At 39.2% G+C, this 23,195-nt stretch overlaps 1 protein-coding gene and 1 pseudogene across 1 annotated transcript in view; both read left to right on the top strand.

Annotated features, from left to right (window-relative positions):
• Positions 1-1,043, top strand: part of LOC116018889 (protein ABCI12, chloroplastic) — a 5,615-nt gene extending 4,572 nt beyond the window's left edge. Inside the window, exon 7 of the mRNA XM_031258918.1 lies at positions 707-1,043. Within this exon, the coding sequence (XP_031114778.1) occupies positions 707-859 (153 nt within the window). The 3' untranslated portion in view covers positions 860-1,043. The remainder of the gene's footprint in view (positions 1-706) is intronic.
• Positions 1,044-3,382: 2,339 nt separating this feature from the next.
• LOC116015714 lies at positions 3,383-4,181 on the top strand (annotated as a pseudogene).
• Positions 4,182-23,195: the final 19,014 nt, after the last annotated feature.

Below are 23,195 nucleotides of genomic sequence, written 5' to 3'. Positions count from 1 at the left end.
CCACCCCCCTCCCCCCTCCCCCCCCACCCCACACACCCACACACAAAAGGAAAAGAAGAAGAAGAAGAAGAAGAAGAAGAAGAAGAAGCTAGAAGCTCTGCAACTTCTAAATATCCTTTTGTTGTTTTAAATGGTATTTTAATCAAATACTGTTGTGTTTCTTACTGAAAACTTTCTTCCCTACCGGATAAAGGAATGAAGTGATTATATAAATCCAGCCACATTCAATTGGTACAGTGAAAAGCCATTTTCTTCATTTGGAATTTATGTGGTTATTACATGATAATTCTAAATCGGACCTAAAAGTTACCATAATCATTAGCCATCTTGCCAAAATTAATTAAAGATAAAGCAATGTGATGCTAGGAGTAATTGAAATTGTTTATCCTCTGAAAGTACAGCATTTGAATCATGCAATTTTGCTGTTTGGAAGCATGAAATCCTAGATGATCAGCGATGTAATATACACGAACGTCACTGAATCCCACTCTTGATTCTACTGTATAAATGGCTGAATGTTATGCTGATAAGGAATATAAGTATTGAACTTTGACTCACAATAACCACACTTCAAAAACCTAGATGTTAGCAATGCTGTTTTCTCGCATGATTATCTAAATGCTCAAGAAATCAAATATGAAGCGAATGAGAAGGTTCCAAGTTCCCATCTGAAATTGACTGCTCAAAGTTCTCGTGGTTTTTGCAGGCAATGATTGTGAGAGGCTTTCGAGGAGACAGCAAAGAACACAAAATCTTCTTGTCAGCAAATTCATCTATTGCACTTGTAAACTATATTTCCTTATCATTACTTGTTGGTTTGATTGCTGCAATCAACTTACCCAAACCGCTGTTTATTTGACACACCATCTTTCATCAGTTGGCTAAAATCTATTCTTTGATGTATCGCTTTGTGATCACAGACCCAGGAGGGATTTAGCAATCCCAGTGATTCTGGATTGCTTTATGTAGTATGACTAGGTAGCACAGAAATAGGAAATGAAAAATGAGATGTGGAACACTAGGAAATGGTAAAATTTTTAAAATGGAAGGCATGAAATATGGGATAAACATGTAAATATAAAATTGCAGGGGTATATTGATAAATATTTTTTTCTTTAAATATGCATAAATGTTACTGTAATTGTTTACCAGTTTTATAATTAAAAGTAATACCTCACATTATGGGGAAATATAGAGGAGTATATACATACTAAAAGAAATATGGTATGTAGGGATCAAATCAATAAATGATTTTTTGACTCAAAAATATAAGAGTATTAGCACCCCATGTATTTGACTGATTTATTTATTTCTTTATTTAAATTAGACTCCAAAAATGTGTTGTTTATTTTTTAAAGTTAATTTTACTTTTAGTTTTATGACTTAGGTGGCAATTGTTGGACCATTATATAATTTTGATTATTATTGTTGGACCATCATATAATTCTATACTCCGTATTATTATTGTTGTTGTTGTTGATTTAGTCTTTATTTAAGCTAGTCAAGATCTTATTTTATAGGACCCTACTTTTAAGCTTTGGTCCAATTTTCTAGTTGCCCCAAACCCTATATAAAGGCACTTAGGACAGGCTTTGTAAAGACAGAACAAGACATAGAGCATAATCATTTGCAATAATATATCTTCTGTTCTTTTTCCTTCTCTATTGTCTTTGCTAATATGCTATTAGGGTTGTTACAACATCAGCTTCGATATACCTCTGTTCTGCAATCTTATACTTCAATTATTCTTTGAACTGTTATCTGAGCCATTTACGGCCCTTCCAACATGTCACAATGAACAACATAGCCTAGCTATCTATTTATGTTCTTGATGGAAAAAATTACAAGTGTTGGTGCGCTCAAATGAAGGTATTATTTGGTTATCATGATTTGCTAGAAATTGTTAAAAGTGGAATACCTACAAAATTGGTAGAAAATGCAGCTGAGAAGAAGAAAGACAAAAAGACATTGTATTACATCCATCAAGGGATAAGTGATAAAACCTTTGAGCAGATTGAAGGTGCGAAGACCTCTTATGAGGCAAGGGTGATGAGAAAACCATTTCTTGATTCAGGCTGAAGAAGCAATGTCACTCTATCATTATCAAATTGATTGCAATTTTTTTCTTCCCGCGAAAATCCCACCAGAGGCCATGAAATAGATCATAATCATTCTCAACAAGTCTATAGGAAGTGATCCCTTTTTTTCATTAGTCCGGGTAAAGACCACAGATCTTGAACGATTGATCAGGTAGAACAACTCAAAAGATAAACTGATAAAGAAGTATCGTGAATTTCTTCATGTTCATTCCAAGTTTGAAGTGCCCTTTGTACAAATAAGAATCCCATTCATTATATAATTTCTTCTTCAAATAGATAGATATAGGATCTATGAGACAATTACTTAGAAGTACACTGGTTTTATCATCACCCTTGCCTCATAAGAGGTATTTGCACCTTCAATTTGCTCGAAGGTTTTATCACTCATCTGTTGATGGATGTAGTACAATGCCTTCTTGTCTTTCTTCTTCCTAGTTGCATTTTTTGCCAATTTTACAGGTATTCACTTTCAACAATCTTCGTCAAATCATGATAATCAAACAACACCTTCATTTGAGCGCACCAATGATTGTAGTTTTTTCCATCAAGAATGAATACATAGTTGGGCTATGTTGTTCATCGTGACATGTTGAAATTCCACTTTCAACAATTTTCAACAAATCATGATAATCAAACAACACCTTCATTTGAGCACACTAACAATTGTATTTCTTTCTATCAAGAACTGGAACAGATAGTTGGGCTATGTTGTTCATTGTGACATGTTAGAAAGGCTGTAGATGACTCTGATACTGGTTTGTAGAAAAATTGAAGTATAAAGTTGCAGAATAGATATGTGTTGTAACAACCTTGATAGCAGACACTGGACAAAAAGAAAAGAACGGAAGAAATATTATTACAAATGATTATGCTAAAAAATTGTGTCTTGTCTTGTCTTGTCATTACAAAGCCTATTCTAAATGTCTTTATGGGTACTATGTACATATTTGTACTGTGAGGTTCTGAAGTGGCAAAAGATGTGATGGTGGCGTTTCGGTTTTATCGTTGGGTTAGTTCTCAGAATGGGTTCTTGCCTGACCCAGTTTCCTCTGATGAGGTTTTTAGTGGGCTTGTGAAAGCCAAGGCTGGAAGCCTGGCAAAAAGTTTTCTTGAGAGCACAAAGTATGCTCCAGAGCCTAGTAGTTTGGAGGGGTATATTGAGTGTCTTTGTGATAATTGATTGAGGAAGCCCTAATGGTTTTTCATGAATTGAAGGGAGTTGGGCACTGTCCATCACTGAATGCTTGGAATTTAGCCCTATCGGGTTCGGTAAAAGCCGGAAAAACTGATGCTGTTTGGAAACTGTATGAGGATATGATGGGTTGTGGAGTTGCAGGCGACGTGGATACAATTGGGTATTTAATCTATGCATTTTGTTTGGATAGGAATTATTCAAAAGGTTATGCACTTCTGCAGCAATTGTTGGAAGGTGGGCATGTCCCTAGTAATATTGTGTTTAACAGATTGATGTATGAGTCTTGCAAGAATAAGGAGCTCTTTAGAATGACAGCTCTTCTCTTTGCCATGAATGCCAAAAATTGTTCTCCAGATATATACACTTATCAAGAAGTTATTCATGGTGTGCGGGATTGCAAGAATAGAGACAAGCTTGAAGTTTTTTGAATTTTTGAATATATAAAGGAGAGGGGATATGCTCCAGATAGGGTTATGTATTCTACGGTAGTTCACAGTCTTGCCAGGAGCAATATGCTGGGCAAAGCTCAAAAGGTATGGTCCGAGATGATAAAAAAGAGATTTGTTCCAGACGAGTATGCTTATAATGCGCTGATACACGGGCATTTTAAAACAGGTAATCTAAAGGAAGCAGAAAGGATGCATAAGGAAATGCTTGAAAAAAGATTCGTTGATTCCACAGTAACCTTCAACATCTTGATTGGCGGGTATTGTGCAAATGGAATGTTTAAGAGAGCGTACAGATTGTTTGAACATATGGCAAGAAAAGGTGTTGTTCGTGATGCTATTACTTACAATTCCCTAATTCAGGGCTATTGAAATTGAGGGATTGAAAGGCCTGGTGGGTGGAGAATAACAACCACCCGCCAGTTAGGCGGAAGCAAAGCATGTGAGAGAACCAGAGAATAATAGAATGTATGAATATATTATAATGTAAGAGTTCAACAGTACAATAGGGTTGTTCTCTATGCCTCTATATATACTAAACTACCTACCAAATCTAAACTAATAGGAATAGGAAACTAAGTCTCTATATGCCTACCTTCCTAATCTATAGAGATTCCATATATTATATCTATATTCCATAACACTCCCCCTCAAGTTGGAGCATAGATGATAATCATGCCCAACTTGTTACACACATATCATATGAGTCATAGGACATTACATCTAGAGGCATATTCTTTGAGACCAATACCCAAGTCTTGAATCACTTGTTCATTCTGGCGTACCTGGTTCGTCCTGAACCATTCTTCGTCATCCGTTGGCATTCCATAATGCCACGGGCATACCTGGTTCATCCCGAACTATTCTTCTTCATCCGTTGGCATTCCATAATTGCCACGAGCATACATGCCAGGTCCGCACCCCTCCTGGCAACCGTGCTGTCCATCCTGCAGCATCCCGCACCCCTCCTGGCAACCGTGCTGTCCATCCTGCAGCATCCTTGTTTCTTCAGAATGACCGTGCTGTCCATCCTGCAGCATCCTTGTTTCTTCAGAATGAGCAAGCTGCACTGACTCAACTCATACCCTCTAAATATAAGACTAATCCTATGACCGACAACAACACATAAACTGAACTTAAAGACCAAGTTAAATTAAAGCTAACCCACAAAATAAACCAAACAAATACAATCTACTTCCACAAAAAACACAAAACCCAAAAAGCCTTCAAATTTCACCAAAGAATGGCAAAACAACAATCTCAAGGGATGGTTGGAGACGTTGACCGGCGAGGTTGATCGGAGTTGACTGTTGACCAGCGTTGACTGGCCGTTGATCGGCGTTGACCGGCGACCAACGAAGGATCTGAAAACATAGTCAGGAGCGTCTCGTCGATACGAAACCAATGGTGGCAGCGGCGTCTTGATCGGAGATCAGAGGAGAGAGATCTGGCCGGAAAACAATGGACTTCCCTGGCGGCGGCGACGGCGCGTGGCTGAACAACTAGGGTTTTGTCTAGGGTTTGTTTTAGGGTTTAGGCTCTGATACCATGTTGAAATTGAGGGATTGAAAGGCCTGGCGGTCTGATACCATGTTGAAATTGAGGGATTGAAAGGCCTGGCGGGTGAAGAATAACAACCACCCGCGGGATTGAAAGGCCTGGCGGGTGGAGAATAACAACCACCCGCTAGTTAGGCGGAAGCAAAGTATGTGAGAGAACCAGAGAATAATAGAATGTATGAATATATTATAATGTAAGAGTTCAAGAGTACAATAGGGTTGTTCTCTATGCCTCTATATATACTAAACTACCTATCAAATCTAAACTAATAGGAATAGGAAACTAAGTCTCTATATGCCTACCTTCCTAATCTATAGAGATTCCATATATTATATCTATATTCCATAACACTCCCCTCAAGTTGGAGCATAGATGATAATCATGCCCAACTTGTTACACACATATCACATGAGTCATAGGACATTACATCTAGAGGCATATTCTTTGAGACCAATACCCAAGTCTTGAATCACTTGTTCATTCTGGCGTACCTGGTTCGTCCCGAACCATTCTTCGTCATCCGTTGGCATTCCATAATGCCACGGGCATACCTGGTTCATCCCGAACTATTCTTCTTCATCCGTTGGCATTCCATAATTGCCACGAGCATACATGCCAGGTCTGCACCCCTCCTGGCAACCGTGCTGTCCATCCTGCAGCATCCTTGTTTCTTCAGAATGAACAAGCTGCACTGACTCAACTCATACCCTCTAAATATAAGACTAATCCTATGACCGACAACAACACATAAACTGAACTTAAAGACCAAGATAAATTAAAGCTAACCCACAAAATAAACCAAACAAATACAATCTACTTCCACAAAAAACACAAAACCCAAAAAGCCTTCAAATTTCACCAAAGAATGGCAAAACAACAATCTCAAGGGATGGTTGGAGACGTTGACCGGCGAGGTTGACCGGAGTTGACTGTTGACCAGCGTTGACTGGCCGTTGACCGGCGACCAACGAAGGATCTGAAAACATAATCAGGAGCGTCTCGTCGATACGAAACCAATGGTGGCAGCGGCGTCTTGATCGGAGATCAGAGGAGAGAGAACTGGCCGGAAAATAATAGACTTCCCTGGCGGCGGCGGCGGCGCGTGGCTGAACAACTAGGGTTTTGTCTAGGGTTTGTTTTAGGGTTTAGGCTCTGATACCATGTTGAAATTGAGAGATTGAAAGGCCTGGCGGGTGGAGAATAACAACCACCCGCCAGTTAGGCGGAAGCAAAGTATGTGAGAGAACCAGAGAATAATAGAATGTATGAATATATTATAATGTAAGAGTTCAAGAGTACAANAATAGGAAACTAAGTCTCTATATGCCTACCTTCCTAATCTATAGAGATTCCATATATTATATCTATATTCCATAACACTCCCCTCAAGTTGGAGCATAGATGATAATCATGCCCAACTTGTTACACACATATCACATGAGACATAGGACATTACATCTAGAGGCATATTCTTTGAGACCAATACCCAAGTCTTGAATCACTTGTTCATTCTGGCGTACCTGGTTCGTCCCGAACCATTCTTCGTCATCCGTTGGCATTCCGTAATGCCACGGGCATACCTGGTTCATCCCGAACTATTCTTCTTCATCCGTTGGCATTCCATAATTGCCACGAGCATACATGCCAGGTCTGCACCCCTCCTGGCAACCGTGCTGTCCATCCTGCAGCATCCTTGTTTCTTCAGAATGAACAAGCTGCACTGACTCAACTCATACCCTCTAAATATAAGACTAATCCTATGACCGACAACAACACATAAACTGAACTTAAAGACCAAGATAAATTAAAGCTAACCCACAAAATAAACCAAACAAATACAATCTACTTCCACAAAAAACACAAAACCCAAAAAGCCTTCAAATTTCACCAAAGAATGGCAAAACAACAATCTCAAGGGATGGTTGGAGACGTTGACCGGCGAGGTTGACCGGAGTTGACTGTTGACCAGCGTTGACTGGCCGTTGACCGGCGACCAACGAAGGATCTGAAAACATAATCAGGAGCGTCTCGTCGATACGAAACCAATGGTGGCAGCGGCGTCTTGATCGGAGATCAGAGGAGAGAGAACTGGCCGGAAAATAATAGACTTCCCTGGCGGCGGCGGCGGCGCGTGGCTGAACAACTAGGGTTTTGTCTAGGGTTTGTTTTAGGGTTTAGGCTCTGATACCATGTTGAAATTGAGAGATTGAAAGGCCTGGCGGGTGGAGAATAACAACCACCCGCCAGTTAGGCGGAAGCAAAGTATGTGAGAGAACCAGAGAATAATAGAATGTATGAATATATTATAATGTAAGAGTTCAAGAGTACAACAGGGTTGTTCTCTATGCCTCTATATATACTAAACTACCTATCAAATCTAAACTAATAAAAATAGGAAACTAAGTCTCTATATGCCTACCTTCCTAATCTATAGAGATTCCATATATTATATCTATATTCCATAACACTCCCCCTCAAGTTGGAGTATAGATGATAATCGTGCCTAACTTGTTACACACATATCACATGAGTCATAGGACATTACATCTAGAGGCATATTCTTTGAGACCAATACCCAAGTCTTGAATCACTTGTTCATTCTGGCGTACCTGGTTCGTCCCGAACAATTCTTCGTCATCCGTTGGCATTCCATAATGCCACGGGCATACCTGGTTCATCCCGAACTATTCTTCTTCATCCGTTGGCATTCCATAATTGCCACGAGCATACATGCCAGGTCCGCACCCCTCCTGGCAACCGTGCTGTCCATCCTGCAGCATCCTTGTTTCTTCAGAATGAACAAGCTGCACTGACTCAACTCATACCCTCTAAATATAAGACTAATCCTATGACCTACAAAAACACATAAACTGAACTTAAAGACCAAGTTAAATTAAAGCTAACCCACAAACTAAACCAAACAAATACAATCTACTTCCACAAAAAACACAAAACCCAAAAAGCCTTCAAATTTCACCAAAGAACGGCAAAACAACAATCTCAAGGGATGGTTGGAGACGTTGACCGGCGAGGTTGACCGGAGTTGACTGTTGACCAGCGTTGACTGGCCGTTGACCGGCGACCAACGAAGGATCTGAAAACATAGTCAGGAGCGTCTCGTCGATACGAAACCAATGGTGGCAGCGGCGTCTTGATCGGAGATCAGAGGAGAGAGATCTGGCAGGAAAACAATGGACTTCCCTGGCGGCGGCGGCGCGTGGCTGAACAACTAGGGTTTTGTCTAGGGTTTGTTTTAGGGTTTAGGCTCTGATACCATGTTGAAATTGAGGGATTGAAAGGCCTGGCGGGTGAAGAATAACAACCACCCGCCAGTTAGGCGGAAGCAAAGTATGTGAGAGAACCAGAGAATAATAGAATGTATGAATATATTATAATGTAAGAGTTCAAGAGTACAATAGGGTTGTTCTCTATGCCTCTATATATACTAAACTACCTACCAAATCTAAACTAATAGGAATAGGAAACTAAGTCTCTATATACCTACCTTCCTAATCTATAGAGATTCCATATATTATATCTATATTCCATAACAAGGGCTTTTGTGAGGATGGGAATGCTTCTTTTGGTCTAAAAAGATTTTATGATCTTCTAGAGCATGGATTGCAGCCATCAACTACTTTGTACAAGGCATTAATTGAGATGCTTTGTGAGGAAGGGCGAAGCAAAATGTTTTTTGAAGGATATGGTGGATCAAGGTCTGTAACCTGCAATATGTAATCACAATTCTATCATAGTTGGCTTGACCAAACAAGGAAAATTTTCCAAGGGGATATAATGGTTGGGCACCATGATAAAGAGCCACAAGGAAAGACTTTAGAGAGACTAATTTATTCCCTGTCTAGAGCAGATAAGTGGGATGATGCTTTACTCATTTTAACTTACATGCATAAATTGGGGTTGCAGCCATCAGGTACCTTGTACAATGTTTTAGTTAAGAAACTTTTTGAGGAAGGGCGTGTTGAGGAAGCACAGTGGTTTTTAAAGGATATGGTGGATTGATATCTGGATCCCAATTCTATCCTATCATAGTTGGCTTGACAAAGCAAGAAAATTTTTCCAAGGGGCACGAAAATGGGTAGGACTTTGAGAGACTAATTTGAGCAGATAAGCAGGGTGATGCTTTACTCATTTCAACTTGCATGCATAAGTTTTGTTGTGCAGTCGGTAAATATATTCCCATTTTCTTACATAGCAAACTTTGTGAGGATAATTCCTACACACATCTTGAGAAGATTCTCCTGGCAAGTTAAGTACATTTTCTCTATTTCTTTCTTGTGACTGAGCTGGAGCAAAGAAAATTTGTCTAGAATTGAATTTGACTCATTGTAGCTATTTGTTAACAATGTTGTATACTGGATAGTTCAGTTCCAATAATTAGTCTTCTTTATTTCTGTATTAAGTGGTTCCAACTTGAACTCTTTCAGATACATACACTTTTGGAAGGAATGGTTATGTTAAAATCGTTTTGGTTAAGCCACTGAAACGTAGATTAATCAATGAATGTTCTTTAATGTCATTCGCATTCATGTGCGTGAAAATGAAGAACATTTCTTTTGTGTGAACTAGCTAAAAGATTTTGGGTTGCTTAGATATCTATGGCGTCTCTGACACAGCCTCTCTCTGTTTGGTTTTTCCTCATTTTACTTCTGTTTCAAAGCTACAATTTCCAGATTATGAATATCAAAGTGTTTGATGTTGGCTCTAAATAAATATTCCATCTGTTCTATTTTATCTCTTTTACTTACTATTCATTGGTCAAATCAACTCTTTTTTCTTTGGTTATTTTCTTTATTATTTTTAGAGTCATTTCCATTTTTGGTCCCACTGTTATTAGGGTATTGTCAATTTTAGTCCACTTCATTAACTTTTGCCACATTGCGGCCAGTCTTATTTATTCATTGCCACTTTTAGTCCACCGTTAAAATTTTTACCAAATAACTGTCCAAAACAGGGGTATTTTGGTCTTTTCATGCTTTGATTATCTCCTTTACCCTTTGCAGTGGTTTTCCTTACACATTTTCATCCAATGAAGAGATTCAGCGAAAGCCATGACTTTGTAATGTGGCTCACATGGCTTTCGCCGGATCTCTTCATTGGATGAAAATGTGTAAGGAAAACCACTGCAAAGGGTCAAGGAGTTTGCCAAAGCATGAAAAGACCAAAAATATCCCTGTTTTGGATGGTCATTTGACGAAAATTTTAACGGTGGACTAAAAGTGGCAAGGACTAAATAAGGCTGGCCGCAATGTGGCAAAAATTAATGAAGTGGACTAAAATTGGCAATGCTCCAATAACAATAGGACCAAAAATGGTAATGACTCTTATTTTTACTTACTTTTAAATTTGATTTTTTGTATTTAATAGTACTTTTAATGTAGTTTCTAAATATATAAATTTTGTATATTAATACTAAACTTAATATTATGAAAAATTAAATTAAAAATAACTTTAGTCAAATATCGTTAACCGACCAGATACATAAATGGGACGGAGGGAGTACTATCCAACTACTAGGTAGATAGGCACCAAATATGGTAGCAAGAATCTCTATCAAATTCCTATGGATCCAAATTGTGGCTTTGATGGGGTAACTCCAACCAAGCTAGTTAAGGATACAAACTTATAACCACAAGGTCACGAGTTCGAATCCTAATTTTCTTGGTAGAGCCAATCAGCTATGAACAATCTAGATTGGTTTATCTCTTCGTGGTCTTTTGTTGGCGAGATTTATCCAGTGCACACCCTCATAATTCATAACAAAATTGTGGTGTTGAGGATGATGGTGTGCAATTTATTTCGCATCCATGAAAGTTTTATATGATTTCTTATTCATTTTGTAGGGTAAAGACTGAAGATGTACATTTATATTGATTGTTACATGCATGTTCAAAGAGCTTTTAGTGGCTGCCCCTGTGATTGGTGGCTATGACTTGAGTATGGAGTAGCTTTAAATCTTCAGACCAGTTGTTCCATTCATTAGAAGTGTTTATAATTCAGCAAGAAAATTAGTCACTTTATGTTTGTGTTTGACAGTAAAAATTTTAGGTACACCAAAATAAAATAAAATAAAAAACCAACCCAACCAAGGATACAGTTTTCACACAAAAATACATATGTATCATAACCACAAGACCGATGATGCTGACACTACTATAACTGCAACTATAAATCAATTATTGTACAAAAGAATAATCAAGAAAAACTGTAACATATAAAAAGATATCAAATGTATGCAATTGAGGGAGGGAGGGAGAAAAGAACACACATAGACAGACACTAATCAAAATTCAGATCTTGATCCTTCTCAATACCAACAAACAAATATCCAGTTGTTTGATCACTGTTACCTATTACTTCTAGTAAGCAAGATTTCAAGTCATTCACATACTATTGATATGTTAGAGTATATTAAAAAAAATTTAGTTAATTAATAAATTAATTAATTAATTAATTTTGATTTGATAGTGATTTTTAAACTTTTTTTAAAGTCTTATTTATTATTTATTATTAGTCAATTTGATTCAAAATTTTAATTTTCTCCCATTAACAAAAAATTCACTAAGGCATATATATATTATATGTGTAACTCATACTATTTTGCATAACTCATTGCTCTATATATGAATTTCAGTTAACTAAATTAATTGATTTTTTTTTTATATTTAAAATAAGTTCAATGATCGATGCTACCAAATTGAAAAATCAGTTAATATGGATAGAAATTAACTGAATAAATGCTCCTACTTTTTACTAATTGATTTGTCATTGAATTGATTTGTCATTGAAAATTCCTTGTGTATATTTTCATGAAAGTTAATGTTCTCAGTAAAAATATTCATTTTTCCCTCAATGATACTAGACCTATGCATCGGTTGGGTTCGGATATTTAGATGTCCAACTCACTCAAATTTCAATTTTAAATTTAAAACTCAACTCTTTAAAGAAAATGGTTCGAACCCATCAAGTTTATAGAATTTTGGTAGGGTTAATTGTATCTCAAAATAATTACTAAAGTAGTAAGTTAGATTTGTTGTAAGATGTTTGCTAATCTTCCGGAGTTAATCTTCGGTGATCTTCGGTAGAATGTACGTTACGCCAAAGCGATAGAACAGAGAAAAGAGAGAAAATATTAAAGTTGTAGTTCAGAGCACCAGGGGAAAATCGCGGGAGCTTCTCATTCATTTAACAACTAAAATAGGAATATAACAAACCACTAAACATAATGGCCACATACACAAATATTTATAACACTCTCCCTTAGACATTATCTTCTCGTGATCATGTCTCGTTAAAAACCTTACTAGAAAAATCCTGTGAAAAAAATCTAGTCAAGAAAAAGAGTACATGATGTATGTATAATCATGTGTTAAAAACCTTAGATTAAGAAAACCCAGCGAGAAAAACTTAACTAAGGGAAAAAGAGTACAACCAAATGCCTTCAAGACTTAATCTTCAGGATTATGATGGCCTTCTGAACCAATTGATCAAAAACATCTAGAGGTTGCTGCTCCCCCTGAAGATAACAATTTTCTAAGTCTACACATCCCAATTATGTGAACATATTTTTCAAAGGTGGATGTAGTCAAGGACTTGGTGAACAGATTTGCCAAATTGTCACATGAGTGGACCTTTTAAACAAGGATTTTGCCACTCTTCTGGAGTTCATGCGGATAAAAGAACTTAGTTGCAATGTGTTTTGTAAGGTTCCCCTTAACATACCCATTGCTCATCTGTGTAACATATGCCGCATTGTACTCATACAAGACAGTGATTTGCTTTCTATATTGCATCATATAATAGTTTATTAAACTAAAATGATTTTAAAGGGGTTACCGTAGTTAAGTGGAAAGAACTCAACTTATTAACTATAAGGTTTAAGTGTTCAAATCCCACTTTAAACGAATTGTCCAATTTTATAAGCATAATATATAAAATAAAACAAACGCACAGGCTGGTAACAAGTGGCTTCAAACCTGCCCAACAACGCAACACTAATTTCAGTTTAGAATATAATATATAAATTAACCATTTTTCCGTCCAGAAATGCAAAGCATAGAGTCATAGACAGAGAGCAGCAACAAGGATCAACATATTAATACCACAAATCACCTCACAAAGCCATTAAATCATAAGATAAAATGCATACACACCTATACCCAAGATTTGAGTCATTAACAACACCAAAACACAAACATTTAGATACACATATACAATATACATAGACTTTATAGATTAGAACACACAAGATAGGGCAAAATTATTTGGGCAAACATAAACCATTACCTCCATAGCTAAAGCTCCAAAAATTCATCACTTAATCTTGTCTTCTACACCCTCCTTTTCTTTTCTCAAGCCAAAACACCACCATAACACCAAACACTTCTCTTAAACCACAACAAGCCCACGCAAAATAACATCACCATCCATCCTAATGAGCTAATGATGGACAATTTAATTATCCTCGCAAGTGCACGAATCACTGTAGTAATAGTGTGTAAAATGCAAGGATCAAACCCACAGGGAATTGGTTAGTTGAAGTTAATAAAAGAAGGTGATAAGTACGGAGAAACGTTTTACATTTTATTATAACCACCATATTACATCACCAGATAAAGGACTGGTCTTTCATTTTTTCTTAGAAGCAAGGACGTGTCCACCCTTCTTAACCTTGGCCTGAGGTGGCGTGGTAGGGCCTCGAACGACGAAGAAGGACGTACTTCCTCCTAGAGGGTTGCCACGACTAGGGAAGCACCGGTTGGGGAGTTTTGGTCAATCATCTCGTACATTTCAGTCAGAAACTGCACATAATCAGAATCATAATCAGGGTTAGAAAGTGGCCTCTCCTTTTGTTCTGCTTCATAAGGTATCATCATCCACCTCTAAAAGGACCGCGAAAGGATCTTCCCGATGTCACCAACCTCATGACCACCATGAGCAGCCTTCCTACTCCTCAACTTTGCAAGCTTGGTCTGTTCGACCAAGCGTTTGGAGTGACGCCTCTGCACTTCTTACCACCTTTCTTCGAATCCATGAAGTTCTTGCAAAAGAAGCTTAAAAAGGAGAGTACTAAGAGCAGATACTAGGGTATGGCCCTATTTATAGAACAAATCTAATGTCCAAAAATCACATGCCCTAGAATCACGTGTCCTAAAATCACGCGTGATGTACACGAATATAATGATGTTGACATAACCATGAAAGGCGGCGTGTCCTGTTCCTGAGATTTGAGGGTACGAAATCTTACACATATGGTGTAGATGGGAAGTTGAGTTAACCAGCCGGAGGCCTATAAGAGGAGTCGACACTCAGTCAATCGTGCCTCCTTGTAAAAGGACTGTGCAAACAGTTGGCGTAAGGAATCGATATGGTCGGCTGGAGGTCTGTAAGAGGAGTCGTTACTCAGTCAACCATTCCTCTTTGTAAAAGGAGTGTGCAAACAGTAGGCGTAAAGAGTCGATATGGTCGACTGGAGGTCTCTAAGAGGAGTCGATCCGGTTAGCTGTGTAAAAGGAGTGTGTAAACAATAGGAATATGGAGTCGATCCGGTTAGCTAGATGCCTGTAAGAGGAGCGGCACTCAGCTAACCATGCCTCCTCGAAAAAGGAGTATGTAAACAGTAAACGTAAGGGGTCGATTCCGTCGCCTTGAGTCCCGTAAAAAGAGTTGGCACTCGGTTAACCGTGCCTCCTTGAGAAAATAGTGTGTAAAATTGAAAGGCAATGAGGTGCCTTGGAGTCAATCTGAATGAGGTCGAAATGGATATTTTCATGTACTTAGTTGCGCAACATACAAGAAAGTGAGGGACTAGATGTTGGGATATGGGCGAAACGGTGCGGGATGCCTCATACGATCAGGCCGATCAAAAAGGAAGTGAGACCAATTAAGGAGGTGAGACCAATTAAGAAGGGAATGAGAACATTCAAGAAGAAGGTAAGAACAGTCGAGTAGGAGAAGTCGGGCATATAAGCCAGATGAGTAGATGAGTCGAGATGATTGGCCAAGCGAGAAAAGAAGTCGGGTATATCGGTCGGATGAGTCGAGGAGTCAGGATGATCGGCTAAGTGAGTAAGGAAATCGGACATATCTGCTAGATGAGCGGAAGAGTTGAAATGATCGGTTGAGCGAGTGAAGTAGCCGGGGGTAGTGACTAGATGAATGGAGGAGTCGGCTGGGTCAGTTAAATGAGTTTGTGAGTCGGATGACTCGGCTAGTTAGGAGGAGCTGGGTGGAAGAGTCGGTCAGGCGGAAGGATGGGATGAGATGACAAGTTAAGAAGGGCTATGTCTTGCCACGACCAAAGATGGTTAATGCTGATCTTGCTAGAATCACTCCGAGGAGTCAGCTTACCAAGTGATTCCCTGAGTCAGTCGCGAGATAGGGAGATGGGTAGTCTAGCCCCTTTTCCGAAGGAGAAGCCATTAACAGATCATTAATGGAAGAGAGTAAAGGTTATTATGAAGCACGTTAAGGAAGAAGGCAATGGTAATGATTAGAAAGTAATTAAGGCATTTATTATTCATTTATTAGCACCTTGAATGTAAGAAAGGCAAGGCTGAGTCCAACGGTCACTCGGAACATTATAAAGACCTCCTAAAGCATTGTAAAGGGGGGGGGGGGGACATTTTGGAATAAACGCGAGGGAATTTAGAAAGGCATCTTGAATGTATTTTACGTCAATAACCTAGACTTTTTTTGGTGGTGTTGGCCCACTGACTGACTGCCCTTTGGTTAGAAAACCAACATCTGCAATGTGAAGTTGGTTAGCAAATGGATAAAAGCAAATATCTAGCTAGTAAAAAAAGGGATCATGTGTAGAACCTGTGGTAGCCGCACCGGGCGGCAAAAGGTGGGACTTTTCAAGGGCTCTTAGTCAAGACCACTTACTAGCTTGTAGGGAGCCATTCCCCAATAAGATCTTGACTGCCTTTGTAGTCTCAAGGTCACAGGGGAGCCTTTTCTGCACCCAAAAAATAGGATTGATAGGTGTTCGGGAAGTCAAATGGGGCATAAGGTGAAACTATGCGAACAAAAAAGAATTTCTCCTTCTAGCCCTTGTAGGGGGACTTTAGGCCAGTCAGGAAGTGGCGACCGTCTCTCTAGCAGATAGAGATGAGACCCGAAATAGAGCCTTTTGAGGAAGGATCTTGGCAATGGGGAAAGAGAGCCAAGAGCGGCGATATCGACTTGCAAAACCAAGAAGAGTTAGTTAGAGAAGACAATAGAAGACTCTAGTTCCGGGTAATGAAATAAGGTTAAGAAGCAAACTAGAAGGCCATGGGAGTTGGGGACCAGTTGACTAGGCATAATGCCGAAGTAGCGAAAGATGAAGGAAAGAAAATACATGAGTAGGCACCCGAAATGGACTAGTAATGGATGCCAATGTAATCTCCCTCGGGAGGGTCGATTACCAGTCAACGGCCTGCCTTCGCCATTTCTGCAACCGGGCCCAAGAGCTGCCTCGCGTGCACATACTCGATCACGGGTGAATAGTGGAGCGATAAGCAACCAGGTGGTTATGATCTTCAAAATGAACCCATCCACGAGTGAATATCTGGTTAAGGTTAGCGGAGGCAATCGAAGCAAGGCTAAGAGGGCAGAAGGAGAAGGGTCACTCGGTACGGCTAGACAGGAAGTCGAGGCCTGAGGGTTGTTAAGAACTCCTTGGGGACTAGGAAAAGAAGACGAAGAGGGATTTTTTGATGAAGACATGGGGTGAAAGTGAGAAAAGAAGATAAGAGGACAAAATGGCGCACATGGAACTAAAAAGAAAAGGACCGGTGGGCGAAAAGGCTAACTAGAGTAGTTAAGGTCAACGGTAGCTAACTGTAAAATCAACACACAGTCCACGAAGTAACCGGCCCAACCCGCCTAAAAGCAGACTAAACAAACCTAACCCGACAAGTTAGGCCCATTTTGGCAATTCTACCTGCCATTGACAGTGTAAGTCGTAAAACCAACCATAAGAGTGCTTGATATTTGTCTATAGACTATAGTGCACTTTTTATTAAGCTACAAGTGCATTGCCATATTATTAGGTAGAAGTGCACTTTTATTATGGTTCGAGTGCACTTTTGTTATGATACAAGTGCAACAATGTAATGCTAAAAGTGCAAAATTTGTGATGTTAGAAGTGTTTCTCGAGGTGATTAATAAGAGGTTTTAAGTTACAAGTGGGAAATTGTGCAGTAGTGTGATGTTAGAACAGAGATAGAAGTTACCAGTTATTACTTCTAGTGTTGCCTCTTCCTTTTTCCACACATCTCCAAAGTTGGCTCCATTCTTAAGCTGGTTCCAATATCAGGTTGGTCATATAAGTGCTTCAGAACAACTAATTTAAAAGAAAAAAGTGAGAGGACGTATACTTTACATTCAATTATACCTTTGCCATCACTGATTCAATACGATGTAATAGCTGCCTTGCATTCAATTTTTTTGAGCCTTGCAAGATACTAATTGTAGAATTCAAAATCATATCAATCTCTTCTCGAGAATCAATAGATTCACAAATCTATAAAAGTTCCATAATGTGTGAAACAAGATCTGTCCTTGAATCACAACGGCGACAAAAATACTCTGCATCCAAATCATAGCTTCCTCCTATAGTTCCAACCATATGCACCCGAAGAACACAGTCTAAAGCAATGTGCCCACAAATGCAGCCATCAAGCGAAATCGCTTTACATCTAATGTAATTATAGCTACCAAATGCTGAACAAATAGTCTTAGAACAAAGAATACATCAACAATTTCGGAAAAAATGGGGTTGACTGCAGTAAATGTCACAAAACATGGCTTCCGACAGAGGAGGATCAGATACTACTAATAAATTGATACACATGTTGTTGCCAGCCTTACAAGTGTGTGATAAATGAGAGCTAGCCCCCAAAAGTTCTGCTTCCACCAAAGATAATGCAAACTCATTGTCAACAACCATAAGATAGTAAATAAAACATAAATAAATGAAAATTTAGAAACCAGGAGCTGCACATATAGCATCCATAGAAGTTGTAGAGCTAAATGTATAACCATATAAAATAAATCACCAAAATGTGTAAAGAAGGGAAAGACATGAAACATATGTGGCATAATTTGCAAGTCTTGGTAAACAAATATTATAGCTGTTTCCAAGACATTATGAATGGGGTTATGGGAAACAAGCGTTTCATCATCTTTAGAAACTGATAGTTGTTAGGAATATATTGTAATAGGTTTTGATGATACCAAATGTAATTCACAATCCCCTAAGTCTCGATAGATAGAAAATATATGTAAGTTCGACAAGTAAACTAAGAGCGAAAATATAACCGGGTATTTGAGCTCAACTCGGAAAATATTTAAGCTTAAGGTGAACTTGTTTGGACATCTTAGAAGTTTCATGTTGAAAGCTTATAGATAGATCAAAAGAAGGCACGAGACATCACTGGAGGAATAAGGGTCTGCGAGACATCAACTAAGTCTCAAGACATAAGCAGAGTTCGAGAGATAGAATCTCTCGAGACATCAATCCACTTCGAGATGTAGGATCGAGACATCAAGTGGTCGAGACATCAACATTGGTCTCGATGAACTGGTACTTCTCCAAAGGGCTGAATGGCAGTCAACATGCATGGATAAAGTAATCTAAGTTTGGAGAAGAAGAATATCATGGAGATAAAATATTAAGGAGGTGCTGAAAGAATATTATGGAACTTAAAACAACCGGAAGTGGATGCCACGTCAGAATTCCACAACAAACGGATAGAAGATGCACCAATCCAAGGTCGGTCTTATTCCCTAAAACGAGGATCAATTGGAATATAAAAAGAGTAACTTTTTGTCAAAACTAGTTGTTGGTTCCAAGGGGATGGGGTACAAGTCTAGAGGGGGGGGGGTGAATAGACTTGTATAAGATTTTGAAAATCTTTTTCGACCTCTCGTGTGTATTGGACTTAGGATGTTTAGGTCTGATACCTCACAAGATGAAGACAAAGTTTTATGCGCAGCGGAAAGGTTATCCCCTTTTAATTAGCACGAGTTTGAGTTAGTTCGAGAGGTGCGGTTATATGCAGTGCAGTTCGAGAGTTAGATAGCGAGAGATAAAAACAGAAAGTAAATGCGAGAGAGATTTTTAAGTGGTTCGGCCAACCCGCCTACGTCCACTCTTCTTCCAGAAACTCCCTGGAAGGATTGCACTAAAAACTTCCCTTTTTAGTACAATATCGAGCGCTTGAGCTTTGATCACGAAGCCCGCCTCAAGCCTCAGGTTTTTCGCCCCGNTCTTGAATGTATTTTACGTCAATAACCTAGACTTTTTTTGGTGGTGTTGGCCCACTGACTGACTGCCCTTTGGTTAGAAAACCAACATCTGCAATGTGAAGTTGGTTAGCAAATGGATAAAAGCAAATATCTAGCTAGTAAAAAAAGGGATCATGTGTAGAACCTGTGGTAGCCGCACCGGGCGGCAAAAGGTGGGACTTTTCAAGGGCTCTTAGTCAAGACCACTTACTAGCTTGTAGGGAGCCATTCCCCAATAAGATCTTGACTGCCTTTGTAGTCTCAAGGTCACAGGGGAGCCTTTTCTGCACCCAAAAAATAGGATTGATAGGTGTTCGGGAAGTCAAATGGGGCATAAGGTGAAACTATGCGAACAAAAAAGAATTTCTCCTTCTAGCCCTTGTAGGGGGACTTTAGGCCAGTCAGGAAGTGGCGACCGTCTCTCTAGCAGATAGAGATGAGACCCGAAATAGAGCCTTTTGAGGAAGGATCTTGGCAATGGGGAAAGAGAGCCAAGAGCGGCGATATCGACTTGCAAAACCAAGAAGAGTTAGTTAGAGAAGACAATAGAAGACTCTAGTTCCGGGTAATGAAATAAGGTTAAGAAGCAAACTAGAAGGCCATGGGAGTTGGGGACCAGTTGACTAGGCATAATGCCGAAGTAGCGAAAGATGAAGGAAAGAAAATACATGAGTAGGCACCCGAAATGGACTAGTAATGGATGCCAATGTAATCTCCCTCGGGAGGGTCGATTACCAGTCAACGGCCTGCCTTCGCCATTTCTGCAACCGGGCCCAAGAGCTGCCTCGCGTGCACATACTCGATCACGGGTGAATAGTGGAGCGATAAGCAACCAGGTGGTTATGATCTTCAAAATGAACCCATCCACGAGTGAATATCTGGTTAAGGTTAGCGGAGGCAATCGAAGCAAGGCTAAGAGGGCAGAAGGAGAAGGGTCACTCGGTACGGCTAGACAGGAAGTCGAGGCCTGAGGGTTGTTAAGAACTCCTTGGGGACTAGGAAAAGAAGACGAAGAGGGATTTTTTGATGAAGACATGGGGTGAAAGTGAGAAAAGAAGATAAGAGGACAAAATGGCGCACATGGAACTAAAAAGAAAAGGACCGGTGGGCGAAAAGGCTAACTAGAGTAGTTAAGGTCAACGGTAGCTAACTGTAAAATCAACACACAGTCCACGAAGTAACCGGCCCAACCCGCCTAAAAGCAGACTAAACAAACCTAACCCGACAAGTTAGGCCCATTTTGGCAATTCTACCTGCCATTGACAGTGTAAGTCGTAAAACCAACCATAAGAGTGCTTGATATTTGTCTATAGACTATAGTGCACTTTTTATTAAGCTACAAGTGCATTGCCATATTATTAGGTAGAAGTGCACTTTTATTATGGTTCGAGTGCACTTTTGTTATGATACAAGTGCAACAATGTAATGCTAAAAGTGCAAAATTTGTGATGTTAGAAGTGTTTCTCGAGGTGATTAATAAGAGGTTTTAAGTTACAAGTGGGAAATTGTGCAGTAGTGTGATGTTAGAACAGAGATAGAAGTTACCAGTTATTACTTCTAGTGTTGCCTCTTCCTTTTTCCACACATCTCCAAAGTTGGCTCCATTCTTAAGCTGGTTCCAATATCAGGTTGGTCATATAAGTGCTTCAGAACAACTAATTTAAAAGAAAAAAGTGAGAGGACGTATACTTTACATTCAATTATACCTTTGCCATCACTGATTCAATACGATGTAATAGCTGCCTTGCATTCAATTTTTTTGAGCCTTGCAAGATACTAATTGTAGAATTCAAAATCATATCAATCTCTTCTCGAGAATCAATAGATTCACAAATCTATAAAAGTTCCATAATGTGTGAAACAAGATCTGTCCTTGAATCACAACGGCGACAAAAATACTCTGCATCCAAATCATAGCTTCCTCCTATAGTTCCAACCATATGCACCCGAAGAACACAGTCTAAAGCAATGTGCCCACAAATGCAGCCATCAAGCGAAATCGCTTTACATCTAATGTAATTATAGCTACCAAATGCTGAACAAATAGTCTTAGAACAAAGAATACATCAACAATTTCGGAAAAAATGGGGTTGACTGCAGTAAATGTCACAAAACATGGCTTCCGACAGAGGAGGATCAGATACTACTAATAAATTGATACACATGTTGTTGCCAGCCTTACAAGTGTGTGATAAATGAGAGCTAGCCCCCAAAAGTTCTGCTTCCACCAAAGATAATGCAAACTCATTGTCAACAACCATAAGATAGTAAATAAAACATAAATAAATGAAAATTTAGAAACCAGGAGCTGCACATATAGCATCCATAGAAGTTGTAGAGCTAAATGTATAACCATATAAAATAAATCACCAAAATGTGTAAAGAAGGGAAAGACATGAAACATATGTGGCATAATTTGCAAGTCTTGGTAAACAAATATTATAGCTGTTTCCAAGACATTATGAATGGGGTTATGGGAAACAAGCGTTTCATCATCTTTAGAAACTGATAGTTGTTAGGAATATATTGTAATAGGTTTTGATGATACCAAATGTAATTCACAATCCCCTAAGTCTCGATAGATAGAAAATATATGTAAGTTCGACAAGTAAACTAAGAGCGAAAATATAACCGGGTATTTGAGCTCAACTCGGAAAATATTTAAGCTTAAGGTGAACTTGTTTGGACATCTTAGAAGTTTCATGTTGAAAGCTTATAGATAGATCAAAAGAAGGCACGAGACATCACTGGAGGAATAAGGGTCTGCGAGACATCAACTAAGTCTCAAGACATAAGCAGAGTTCGAGAGATAGAATCTCTCGAGACATCAATCCACTTCGAGATGTAGGATCGAGACATCAAGTGGTCGAGACATCAACATTGGTCTCGATGAACTGGTACTTCTCCAAAGGGCTGAATGGCAGTCAACATGCATGGATAAAGTAATCTAAGTTTGGAGAAGAAGAATATCATGGAGATAAAATATTAAGGAGGTGCTGAAAGAATATTATGGAACTTAAAACAACCGGAAGTGGATGCCACGTCAGAATTCCACAACAAACGGATAGAAGATGCACCAATCCAAGGTCGGTCTTATTCCCTAAAACGAGGATCAATTGGAATATAAAAAGAGTAACTTTTTGTCAAAACTAGTTGTTGGTTCCAAGGGGATGGGGTACAAGTCTAGAGGGGGGGGGGTGAATAGACTTGTATAAGATTTTGAAAATCTTTTTCGACCTCTCGTGTGTATTGGACTTAGGATGTTTAGGTCTGATACCTCACAAGATGAAGACAAAGTTTTATGCGCAGCGGAAAGGTTATCCCCTTTTAATTAGCACGAGTTTGAGTTAGTTCGAGAGGTGCGGTTATATGCAGTGCAGTTCGAGAGTTAGATAGCGAGAGATAAAAACAGAAAGTAAATGCGAGAGAGATTTTTAAGTGGTTCGGCCAACCCGCCTACGTCCACTCTTCTTCCAGAAACTCCCTGGAAGGATTGCACTAAAAACTTCCCTTTTTAGTACAATATCGAGCGCTTGAGCTTTGATCACGAAGCCCGCCTCAAGCCTCAGGTTTTTCGCCCCGCTTCTTGTTACTCCACCT

This window comes from Ipomoea triloba, chromosome 1, assembly GCF_003576645.1.
Source record: "Ipomoea triloba cultivar NCNSP0323 chromosome 1, ASM357664v1".
Classification (NCBI taxonomy): Eukaryota; Viridiplantae; Streptophyta; class Magnoliopsida; order Solanales; family Convolvulaceae; genus Ipomoea; species Ipomoea triloba.
Note: the sequence above shows the minus strand (reverse complement) of the source record. Positions and strands in the feature narration are given on the sequence as shown.